Genomic DNA, 13,353 nt, shown 5'->3' with positions numbered 1-13,353 from the left:
CACTAAAAAGCAGAGACATCACCCTGTCAACAAAAGTGCGTAGAGTCAAGGCTATGGTCTTCCCAGTTGCAATGTATGGCAGTGAAAGCTGGACCATAAGAAAGGCTGAGCGTCAAAGAATTGAAGCCTTTGAACTATGGTGCTGGAGAAGACTCCTGCGAGTTCCTTGGACTGCAAGGCGATCAAACCGGTCAGTCCTAGAGGAGATCAACCCTGACTGTTCTTTAGAAGGCCAGATCCTGAAGCTAAAACTCAAATACTTTGGCCACCTAATGAGAAGGAAGGACTCACTGGAGAAGAGCCTAATGCTGGGAAAGATTGAGGGCAATAGAAGAAGGGGACGACATAGAATGAGGTGGCTGGATGGAGTCACTGAAGCAGTAGGCGTGAGCTTAAATGGACTCCAGAAGATGGTAGAGGACAGGAAGGCCTGGAGGAACATTGTCCATAGGGTCGCGATGGGTCGGACACGACTTCGCAACTAACAACAACAACAATACCAATCACAGATCATGGTCCAGTATGTTTGCTAAAACAGATTTAAACAAAATACCTTATCTCATATAATTTATCAAATTCAAAGCTGAAATAATTTTCTGAAAGATTTTTTAGATAAATCTGCTGTGTCTTATAAGAAACTTACTTAGTATTAAATATTATAAAAAGATTCCCTTGATTTGAATTAAAGATGATATACAGTACATTATTCTTCTAGTACTATAACTGGCTGTATCTGATAAAACACAGCAAGGTTATGAAAAAGTTCAACTCCTTTCATCTAAGACTTCAAGCTTTTTCTCTTCCAAAGAAATCAGCAGTGACAGGTTTTTCATTAGCGCTTTAGATTCAAACACAAAAAGGTGCTTTAGAATCCATTTGGGTAAGTGGATGTCTACAATTTCTTAAGCCAACTATAGATTCATGTGGCAGCTAGTTTACATCAATCTCTAATCCTCTTCCTTTTTATTTCTTACAATGAATAAATTTAATGTCATGCATATAAGTACAGTGATCAAGGAATAGCATAAGATCAAGAATCAAAGACTCTCCATTTTTTTTTCAAAGCATGTATTTGAAACAGTAGACTTTAATTACTTAATGACAGTTTATTTGGATTTTCTAATGTCTAATATTTGTAATTAAACCTTGGGGTCCACACAATGAATGACTTTTACCCAAGGCCTTAGAAAAGCACCATCTATCAAAACAGCTAAAAATGAGTTAAGGATGTGAACAAATCTTAACTTTTTATGGACTTTCTATATCTTAGTCATCAATTTGCTAGTGAAACACTATGAATTTGCCTATAGAATTAAAGCATGTAAAATATTGCACAAATCTTTCCTTTTTGGAGATATACAATACGTTAGTATAAATATTGAGCTAAATATTGTCTAAAAGGCTCCCAACGAACTCTGCCTTAAGTTTACTACCATATATATTGTATGCACTCATTTGCTATATAAGGTAAAGCTCAAACTGAATAAATCACTGTAAAACACAAAAAGACAAAATGCTTCAAAAACATCATCAGGCTGTCAGGAAATAATCAGATAACATTTTGTGTGATCAGTAGTTAGGTTCTTTCCCATGCAGCATAAGAAGAGAAAGAATGTAAGAGTAGGCATAAGACAGTTAATCCAAAAGGAACAACAGTGGCTGACTTCTCTGAACTTAAATAGCCAAAGGGGCCTGAAGAATGCCTTCTAATACCTTCTCAGCAGTTGCATCCAGATCATCATTTAGGAGCCCTGGCGGCACAGTGTTTAAAGTATAGTATTGCAAGCAAACTCTGCCCACAGCCTGGAGTTGAGCCTGATGGGTTTCAAGGTCGGCTCAGCCTTCCATTATTCCAAGGTCAGTAAAATGAGGAGCAAGATTTTTGGGGGCAATATGCAAATAATGCTTGTACATTGTAAACTGCCCAAAGAGTGCTGTAAAGCACTATGGGGCGATATATAAATCTAAATGCTATTGCTGTCATTTACGTGTTCAGATCTGTCATCCAACTGAAACCTGCCTAAATGTTAGTATTTCGCTAGCAAATGCTTGAATATTTAGGAGATCCTTTATTGATTGAGGGTTCTAGAATGGATGTATTCCCAGCACCAATGAAGAATGCTTTTCATGTTCTTCCTTTATTTAGAAGTACAGGGTAGTCCTTGACTTACGATCACAACTGAGCCCAAAATATCTGTTGTTAAGTGAGACATTAGTTAAGTGAGTTTTGCCCCATTTTACAACCTATCTCAGCACAGTTGTTAAGTGAATCACTGCAGATGTTAAGTTAGTAACACGGTTGTTAAATGAATCTGGCTTCCCCATTGACTTTGCTTGCCAGAAGGTCGCAAAAGGTGATCACACATGACCTTGGGACACTGCAACCATCATAAATGTGAGTCAGTTGTCAAGCATCCAAATGTAAATCACATGACCATGGGGATGCTGCAACGGTCCTAAGTGTGAAAAATTGTCATAAGTCACTTTTTTCAATGCTGTTGTGACTTTGAATGGTCACTAAATGAACTGTTGTAAGTTGAGGACTACCTGTATGTTATAAAATGATTTGTTTGGCTTCAGCGTAGAGTGCTCAACTATTTTATCATGTTTTCCACATCACAGTAACATAGCTGTTCGTGTTGGCCTAATACACTTACATGTTGAGTCTTTCAGCAGCTTTTGATTCTTTGTCAGCTAACTCTAATCCTTTAAAAACGTTCTTTGTAGAGTATTAGTGACTCTTGCAAGACTGCTAAAACTGCTTTGAAAACTGCTCTTGGCTATTTCTGCAAGCACATTAATCTTTGCTGTCTGCGTAACTGTGTCTACACGTGCATTGATAAGAAGAAACAGATTCTGAAGACTAGAAGAGTTCCTTGCAAAAAAATTATGGTCCTTTCTTAACAGTTTGGATAAGTATTTTATTGATTTTGCTTCTCAGAAGGTCACAAAAGGAGATCACATGACCCAGGGATCCTGCAACCATCATAAATATGGGGTCAGTTACCAAGCATGTGAATTTCGATTACGTGACCATCATGCAATGGTTGTAAGTGTGAAAAGTGGTTGTCTCTTTTTTTCAGTGTCGTTGTAATTTCAAACAGTCACTAAATGAACTTTTGTAAGTCAAGGACTACCTGTATTAGAAGAAACTATAACTAATATGGGATATTGCTCCAGAGCAGGGGGGTCAAACTCAATTTCATTGAGGGCCGCATCAGCATTGTGGTTGCCCTCAGGGGGCCGGGTGGGTGTGGCCAGGGTGGGCGTGGCTAGAGTGCGTATGGCCTACTGGGTGGGCGTGGCCAGCTCTACATCGTTCGCATCAAGGGTACCTATGGGGGCCTGGGCAGGAGTGGGACAGATCTGAGGGTCTCTGGCAGAAGGAGGGTCTCTGGGCCAGGGCCAAGGCAGCGGGGGCCATTCCCTCACTTTTTCCAGGATGGCTTTGCGGGCCACATGAAACCACTTTGCGGGCCGGATCCGGCCCCCGGGCCTTGTGTTTGACATGTCTGCTCCAGAGCAACCACCATCAAAATGTGCCGTGTAAGTTTTCACACACCTGTTATATTTGCATCTACAAATATACTGAGGTCAACCACCACAGCTATTTATTTTAATACATAAATTTTGTGTTCTATTGTTGTTATTAGGGCTACATTGATCATACAACAAGCCTGTCAACCCTTTTGAGAGGTAAGGATATTTGCAAAAATGTTCCGGGAAATATACAACTGAATATATTTCATTGCAGCCAGTTTTCCTTGGATAGTCATTTTTCACCTTAATCTGGAAATAGGACATATAGTATTATTTTTATTTTATTTTTTATTTTATTTTAATTCCATTTATATCCCACCCTTCTCCGAAGACTCAGGGCGCCTTACAAGCTTAGCAGTTAATGAGCACTGGAATAAGTCTGAGAAATGGGAAAGGGAACAGGAAAGTAAGAATGAATTACTGGAGAAATATTAATTTGTACTTTTTTTCAGATGTTAAAAACAAGCAAGCACAATGCATAATGATTGGGGAGTCCAATGTGTTCAATAAGATCTAACTGGAGTCTATAGAAGAGATCACTCTATACAAATATTCAAATGTTAAAAACACAATAGGATTCATGGTGCCTAGCTAAGACAATCCTGACATGGACCACCACTTTTTATATAGCCTATGATTTGATGCTAGAGAAATTACATACATTACTATGATTGTGCCTGAGGAAGCAGAGCAATTACACAGCCATGGTTTCCATGCACAAAGTATTAATCCCTATTCACAGAGACATAGATCAGTGAACTGTACAATAAATCAAGCACTAGGTCTTTCCTTCTATTTATAATTTAGAAAACCTACATAGTGCAGTAAGCACAAATACCTTATGCCTAACTATGTCCTACTGATTTGCAAGTAGAAAAACCTGACTCAGGAATGCCTAAGAATTTGTAAATATCATTTATACTTTAATCTTTTTAATACTTCCAAATGTGTTTATTTTTAATAAGCTCATTTGGGAAACAGCATTCCTTTGAGAACAATAAAAATATTAATTCCATTTCCAGCTTTCTGTATTTCACAATCATTCTTCAACTGTATAGGAAATGCTTCAGGACAGCTAAGTTTGCTTTAATTAAAACTGTAAATAAATTGCATGTGGTCTTGATAAACTACTGAGAGAGCGTTGGTGACAGCATTAGAGCTAGAAGATCAAACTGAAAAATAACCTGCACATCAAGCAGCCTGATCAATATAATAATTGCTCCAGGCTGAAACAAAAGTACAATCTCTGGCTGAAGGCAGCCAATAACCAAAGAAGGTTATTCTGTTGCACATTATGTGATGTGGGTAAACTATTAATGCTAAAAAATTAAGAAACAGTTGGTACTAAACAAGTAGCTTTCGAGTACTTTAAATAATTGCTGATTTATAAACCCTACAGCTATATAACTCAGCTTGCTATCTTCCAATTGCCTCATTATCACGCACACACTGCTAAATTATTTTCTTTTATCTATCAAGATATATACAGGTACTGAAAGTTAATGGAACATTAAAAAAACCCTTCATTTTCAAGTTTGATTTTTTTTATTGTTAAATATAGATGCACTATATTAACACAATAAGATGTTACTATGAACGCTATGCATATGAAATAGTATTATCCAAAACACTGTATAATTATACTAATTTTAAGTAAAATGCTGGTAGGAAAAATACCATATTATACATATTTGCATAGTAGCTGATCAACTGTGTTTGCTAAGAACATGAGTGGATACAGAGAAGCTGCTTTTTGTGAGCATGATGTTATTATAATGTACCTGTGTCTTTGTCCTGTGCTTCTTCTAGGTGCAGGTCATTCAGGAGATGCTCCAAAATCTTCTCTGGTGTCCCTGACACCACAACATATCTGTCAGAAAGGAAAGAGTCCACAGAGTCATCCTCTGTTGAAGACTGAGAACGGCTGCTCCATTCATCTTCCTCATCTTCTTCATCAATGTATTTAAAATAAGGCACATCAAATGTGTGCAAAGGCAGTTCTCTGCCTGGAAACAAAGCAGAGTCCTTCTTCTCTATGTGAGGGTCAAAGATCCTCAGTCTCGAACTTCCCATACTGTATGGCAAATGAAAATGACATTCCCTCAAGGCTGCCCTCTCACTTTGGTTGCCAGCAACCCGAATTCAGCCAGCTGCTGAGAGCTCTGCGTCAGCGTGACTCTTGCTGAGTCTGAGACTAAAGGAAAAACTCTTACCTCCAATCATTCTCGGCACTCCCCGATGTGGGGGCTGGGCTCTGTGACAACACTCTCCTAAGCACCAGCACATCGTGGTCCAGTTCCTTCATTTGAACAGTGGTCACTTCATCTTCCTGCTTTAATTTGGCGAGGGAGATAAACAACAAAGAGAAAAATGAATAAAATCTCAAGGGACTGAAAGAAAGAAGGGGTGGGGAATAGCTTTGATTAGAGCTGCATTTTCTATCTAGCAGTGCTGCCATTCGCAGCAGGCACTGCCTTTGATTTACATTCAGAAAATTCACAATGCACCAGAATTTGAGCAGTGCCCTCTTTCCCCAGGTGCACTGAGAGCACATAACAAAGCTGTTAATTACAAATTATTAGATTTAACACTTAAATGAAAGAATTAAATGAAATGAAATGAAAGAGTTAATAATAGAAAGAAGATTGTTCTTTAGTTTGCTTTTTGCTTGATTGAAGTTGCATCCTGCTCTTGCCTACAACTTCAAATTGTTAAGGAAGTTATAACCATTTTATACCACTTTACAGCTTTTCAGTGAATTTAACTGCTATTTTAATATAACAGACCATCATATTACTCAAGCAATAAATATGTCAAAGAATACAATATTCATTCCTGCATACTGAGCTCACATAACGAAAAATTAACCTCTGAAAACCAAAGCCCACTACAAGCATAGAATAAAATTCACAAAAGATTGCCTCTTGAAAAAATTAATATCTCTGCTTGTTATACTGAATTTTTTCCTACCCCGGAACCTATTAAATGAAGGGATTATTGATAGTCATACAATATAACAACAATCTCTACACAAACTGTGTAGAGCCAGGACTGTTGACTGAACAGCCTGCAGGAACCATACTCTCATTTCTTCCAAGAGTCTCCTAGAAAAATCTTGCATGAAGCATACTCTGATATTATTTAAATTAAGTGAATTAATTGCACTCCTTCTGGCTATGTCCAAATGCAAATACTTCTCATATCCCATAAAAAAATGCAAAACATAAATCCAGACTCGTATTATAGAAACAAACTGGCTGAAAAGAGAAAATGTAAAGAATTATAAAGCGATGTTTTTTGATGTTTAATCTTCTTTTGATCATCATTTTTTTATAACCTGAAGGAATTTGAAAACAAATCAGCAATAGAACTATATATAGAGGAGCCACAAAAATATGAAGTCATGGCTGCACGCTTTTAATATTTATATATAGCAGAGAGAGAGAGAGCACAGAATATTAATTTTTTGCAGGTTCAGATATGCCGGTACTGAACCAATTAACATAAACCTTTTGTTGAAAAATTCCCTTGGGAGAGCAAGACATCATGTTTCAGGAATACCAATGTACAACTGTAATTTTCTATTTCACGGTATACGCTTTTGTTGCCCACAACATGCAAGACAGCCATAAAACAGCAAGCTATGTAAAATCAGTAACATTATCCAATTAAAAGAGATTTCTCCATACAGCCTTCTCAGATGCATTGATTCTAATCTATTATAGTCACATTTATATCTCAACTTTTCACTAAGATCTCAAAACAGTATACATGGACAAACTCCTCACTATATCACCCCCAATAATTGGACTGAGACCGTGACTGGTCAAAATGAGTTCCTTATTCAAGGAAGAACTTGAATCTAACTGTCCCAGTCCAATATCTTAAACAATATATTGCACAAGTTTTCAAGATAATCCTCTATATTATTGCTTTCAGATGTAAGCTACTGCAACTTCTGGGGAAAAACATCACACAAACCAGGAGTCCCCAACTCCAGGTCTGTGGCATTGAACTGGCGAGCAGGGAAAGCTACATTTGCACATGTGTGGGATTAGGTTGCATGCACAAAAGCATCCACCACCACCACCATCACTGCCTGCTACCACTGCTGGTCTATGGAGCCGGAAAAGTTGGGGACTGCTGATATAAACATTGGGAACTAATAACCACAGGGACAGCAAATGGCAAGGTATGCATTGCAACACAAATTCCACCCTTTTCATACTTATATACAGAAATATGTAAGAGAGGAACTTGCTTTGTGATGTCATAAATTAATGTGAAAAATAATTCCTTGATTAAACAAGTGAAGTACTAATACCACTTTACAATGCTTTGGTAAGGCCACACCTGGAATACTGCATCCAGTTTTGGTCACCAAGATGTAAAAAAGGATGTTGAGACTCTAGAAAGGGTACAGAGAAGAGCAACAAAGATGATTGGGGGACTGGAGGCTAAAACATATAGGGAACGGTTGCTGGAATTGGGTATGTGTAGTTTAATGAAGAGAAGGGTGAGGGGTGACATGATAGCAGTGTTCCAATATCTCAGGGGCTGCCACAAAGAAGAGGGAGTCAAGCTATTCTCCAAAGCACCTGAAAGCAGGACAAGAAGCAACGGATGGAAACTAATCAAGGAGAGAAGCAACCTAGAACTAAGGAGAAACTTCCTGACAGTTAGAACAATTAACCAGTGGAACAACCTGCCTCCAGAAGTGGTGAATGCCCCAACACTGGAGGTTTTTAAGAAGAGACTGGACAGCCATTTGCCTGAAATGGTATAGGGTTTCCTGCCTGAGCAGGGGGTTGGACTAGATGACCTCCAAGGTACCTTCTAACTTATTATTATTATATTAATATACCTTTTATATCTCAGTATAGAAATATTCTGTATATATGTGTTTATCCGAATCTCAAATTTCTACATTTAAATAACTAAAATACATTAGGGTAAATATTCAGCCAAAATTTCTATTATGTTAAGATATAGGAACATATATATTTATATTTACAATACAAAGCAAGACATAAAATGGTGCCTAACTATGGCTGGATCACTTCCAACAGCACCTATATGTTACTTTTCTGCCTATGCTGTGTTGGTTATGGTATCTGGCAGTGCCTTGTGTTATGTTTACTATATTTACTATGTTGTGTATACCACAGATATTGTGTCCACTTCTCTGGAACTTGCCATTATGTTACTTTTGAAACCTTGCTTTTACTGAAAACCCTTAAATGGACAGTACAGAAAAAATCTCATCCTGCCAAGAACAAAGATGAAAGTGTAATTTAAATTGCTACTTTAGTTAAGTATTTTCAAACTACACACATATTTCGTTAAATTCAAAATCAGTAGTGATTTCAAAATACCAAAAGAGGCTTTCCATAAAGGAGTAGCACAATAATTGTTTAGGAACATAAAATTACAATATGCATTCATTAATTTCAGTGAGACATTTAGTGAACAGGAAAATTTATTTCACTGCTGCATTAGCTAAAACTAACACTGATACAGCAAGTGATAATATATTTTTTATCTTCCCACAATGTGATGCTGGTACCTGGGCATGACCTTAAGCACAAAGCAAAGGGTACATTTGCAGAGCATGCCAACAGCTTCACAAGATATAGAGGGCCCCTATTGAAAAGCAGCATGTTTAGGAAAACAGAAGATGCTAATACAGTGTTGTAGTTCTCTGAAAGCAATGTGAAGTTAAATTTCTGTGTCTGGGAAACTTGTCATTTTGACTTAAAGGCTCAAAAATATATTTCAACCTGCTTTGTGAAATTTCCTCATTTGTATTCTAAAAAATTATCCTACAAAATCAGGTTCACATTTGGTTTACATTTGGAATTTTATCATTTTTAGAAAGGAGTAACAAATAATAATTTCCAATTGTGAAACAAGGACTAGAAATAAGCTAGCCTCACTATTTTTGATATCAACTATTGATGGTAGTTGATATTAGGCGATACTAGACAGCAGTTTCTCTCTGATGAGAATCCTCCAGTGAAGAAAATGCATAATTTTACAATCTGCAACTCCAGAAACAAATTAGAATGTGTCAATTTGGCATCAAGTCAATGATGGAAGTAAATTTAAACATATATACACAAAGATACAAATACACACACATATGCACACATGGGCACACACGCGCACATGCACACACAATTCTATTCCTATTTTTAAATCTAAATCCAGAAAGTATTTGAATTAGCTATAAATAAGAAATCCTTTAATCTAATATCCCAAACATATTTGCAAACATGTTCCAAATCAGAAGATCAATAATGTGACAGATAAACCAGTGATAATAGTCATTATTGCCTCTATTGTGATAGATTTTTAAGCATTTTGTGGTGACAGAAATAGCAATAGCACTTAGACTTATATACCGCTTCACAGTGCTTTACAGCCCTCTCTAAGCACTTTAAAGAGTCAGCCTATTGCCTCCAACAATCTGGGTCCTCATTTTACCAACCTTAGAAGGATGGAAGGCTGAGTCACCTTGAACTCAGCATTGAACTCCTGGCAGTAAGCAGAGTTAGCCTGCAACACTGCGTTCTAACTACTGCACCACCACTGTTCCTTATGATGTGTCACTTATCTTTTCTAAATTGTGTTCTTCCCATTTAATTAACTGGATGTTTCTATCTAATCAAAGAGATTGCCCCTGTGCATCTGTGACAAAACAGAATTTAATTTGTCTATATTTCCAGTTATCTTCCCACCTCCTCCATTTCATAACTGGACCTACTGTTTGGATGAATAATTTCAAAAACTTTCTAAGAGATCATCTATTTGCTTTCCTGCAAAGATATTTCTTTCCAATGAAGAAGTTAACTTTCTTCATTATACTACCTTCACATTAATCTTTTTCCTTTAAAATACTTATTAATCCACATGTAAATGCACAAGTGTAACAGTGCACTTTTAATTGCCAAGGAAAAATTACATCAAGGAATTCTGAGAGAAGAAGCAGACTCATATGAAAACCAAAATCATGAATAGACAAACATGAAATTTTAAAAATGTACTTATTAGCAAATAAGTCAAGGTTGACTCAGCCTTCCATCCTTCCCAGGTAGGTAAAATGAGGACCCAGATTGTTGGGGGCAATAAGCTGACTTTGTAATAATGCCACTTGGGGGGGGGCGAAAGCCCTAATAAGCAGGCATATACATAGAATGAAGGCTATTGCTAAGCACATTGATTTGTGCTTAGATTGTAAGCCGCCCTGAGTCTTCGGAGAAGGGCGGGATATAAATGGGATTAAAATAATAAAAAAATAAATAAATAGACAGAACAGAATAACAAAATAACAGAATTGGAAGGGACCTTTAAGGTTTCCTAGACCAATCTCCAGCTCAAGCAGGAAACCTTATACCATTCCAGACAAGTGACTGTCCAGTCTCTTCTTAAAAACCTCCAGTGATGGAGCATCTACAACAGGGGTGTCAAACTCAATTTCATTGAGGGCTGCATCAGCATTGCGGTTGCCCTCAGGGGGCCGGGTTGGTATGGCCATGGTGGGCGTGGCCTACTGGGTGGGCATGGCCAGCTCTACATCGTTCGCATCAAGGGTGCCTATGGGGGCCTGGGCAGGAGTGGGACAGATCTGAGGGTCTCTGGCAGAAGGAGGGTCTCTGGGCCAGGGCCAAGGCAGTGGGGGCCGTTCCCTCACTGTTTCCAGGATGGCTTCGCGGGCCACATGAAACCACTTCGCGGGCCGGATCCGGCCCCTGGGCCTTGTGTTTGACATGTCTGATCTACAACTTCTGAAGGCAAGCTGTTCCACTGCTTAATTGTTCTCAGTGTTATTGAAATTTCTCCTTCATTCTAGGTGCTTCTCTCTTTGATTAGTTTCCATCCATATTTATTTATAATGTCCTTAAGTAAGGACATTATAAATAAAACAGTGGAAGAACATTATCACTAGAACTTAACTTGCAATATGAAAGGGGTTGACTGAGTGCTCAAAGCAACTGATCTGGAAAAATAAAAATTATAGTTCAGAAGCGTCTCTCTACAGGATCTATAAGGATATACTAACTAGACAGAATGTGGAATTTCTTTTCTATGAAATTTTCTGAACATTCAGGAATTCCATAGTCAAAGAATCAGAATAGACAGATTAAACCAGTATGGAAAAAGCATAGAGTTCCAACCAGTGATGGGATTCAAATATGTGAACAACCGGTTCTCTGTGTGGATGCCGCTCCCAGAAGTCCATTATGGGCCTCAGCAACAAAAAAATAGCTACCAGTTCTACTGAAGTGGTACAAACTGGCTGAATTCCACCACTGGTTCCAACTTTAGAATAGCTAACACATGTCTTTATGTTTGTTTATTCATATGTCTGAATTACTGACACTTTGAGGACTTCAACTATTTCTTAGTTTTGCTTTCTGCTTAAAAATTATAGATAATTGTGCCATTGTATTTTCAATAGCATGGTCATATAGAGACCATAAAAGCAAGCCTGAGCACACATATCAATTAAAGATTTCCCATTCACAATTAACGTAACACAATAATCCTTATTAGTTCTAGCTGGAAGACCAGATTATGCAAGATTTCACTGATAATCAAGAATAGGTTACTCAACTCCAGTAAGCATGAAAAAAACCAATGTTGGTGCATTTTTGCTGTAAATATACTATGAAACAGTCCTCTTTTGGATCACACAAAACTATAAAAATCTGCAATATCTATCTAACAAAATGAAATTCAATGGTGAAAAAAGTAAGAAAAAGCAAGAAAAACTAAATGCACAAGTACAGTATATGTCCGTGGTGGCGAACCTATGGCACGTGTGCCACAGGTGGCACGCAGAGCCCTCTCTGTGGGCACGCGCACCGTCGCCCCAGTCCCAATCCTTCAGCTGGGTTTTATAAAACCTTTTCGATTTAAACCTCCGCCGCCATGTGCAAAAAAAAAAGGTTCAATCAATCAATTTCAACTTCTCGCAGGAAAAAAATCTTGCAAAGTTGGAATTGATTGAATTTTTTACTCCCACCCAGTCTGCCATTACCACCACAGCCACGCCCACCCAATGGGCCATGCCCAACCAATGGCCATGCCCACCCAATGGGCCACACCCACCCAGTACCCGACAATACATAAGTGGGTTTTGGGTTGCAGTTTGGGCACTCAGTCTTTAAAAGGTTTACCATCACTAGTATAGGTGGTACCTTGCTCAATAGTAGTAATTGTGAGAGGGATCTTGGATTCCTAGTGGACAATCACTTAATATGAGCCAGCAGTGTGATGGAGCTGTCAAAAAAGCTAACACAGTACTAGGCTGCATTAACAGAGGGATAGAATCAAGATCACATGAAGTGTTAATACTATTTTATAATGCCTTGGTAAGGCCACACTTGGAATACTGCATCCAGTTTTGGTCACCACAGTGCAGGAAAGATGTTGAGAGTCTGGAAAGAGTGCAGAGAAGAGCAACAAAGATGATCAGAGGAGTCTAAAACAGAGGTCCCCAACCTTTTGGGCACCAGGGACCAGTTCTGTGGAAAGAGGTTTTTCCATAGACTGGAGGGGGCGTGGTTTTGTGTGCTGTCTACATCTCACGGATGGGGCTTTGCTTGTTTGTGCAGACCAGTTGCTGGCGTGCTGCGGCCCAGTACTGGTCCATGGACTGCGGGTTGGGGACCCCTGGTCTAAAACATATAGAATTGCTGGAATTTGGTATGTCTAGTTTAATGAAGGGGTGACATGATAGCAGTGTTCCAATATCTCAGTGGTTGCCACAAAGAAGAGGGAGTCAAGCTATTCTCCAAATCACCTGGA

General features: G+C 38.4%; 1 protein-coding gene across 1 annotated transcript in view; it reads right to left on the bottom strand.

Annotated features, from left to right (window-relative positions):
• Positions 1–13,353, bottom strand: part of RAPGEF5 (Rap guanine nucleotide exchange factor 5) — a gene marked incomplete at its 5' end in the record, with an annotated part of 141,059 nt that overhangs the window by 48,303 nt on the left and 79,403 nt on the right. The window contains 2 exons of the mRNA XM_081342998.1: positions 5,322–5,410; positions 5,754–5,872. Coding sequence (XP_081199124.1) covers positions 5,322–5,410; positions 5,754–5,872 — 208 coding nt within the window. The remainder of the gene's footprint in view (positions 1–5,321; positions 5,411–5,753; positions 5,873–13,353) is intronic.

The sequence above is a fragment of the Vipera berus genome (genome assembly GCF_964194415.1).
Source record: "Vipera berus genome assembly, chromosome: Z".
In the NCBI taxonomy this organism is placed as follows: Eukaryota; Metazoa; Chordata; class Lepidosauria; order Squamata; family Viperidae; genus Vipera; species Vipera berus.
Note: the sequence above shows the minus strand (reverse complement) of the source record. Positions and strands in the feature narration are given on the sequence as shown.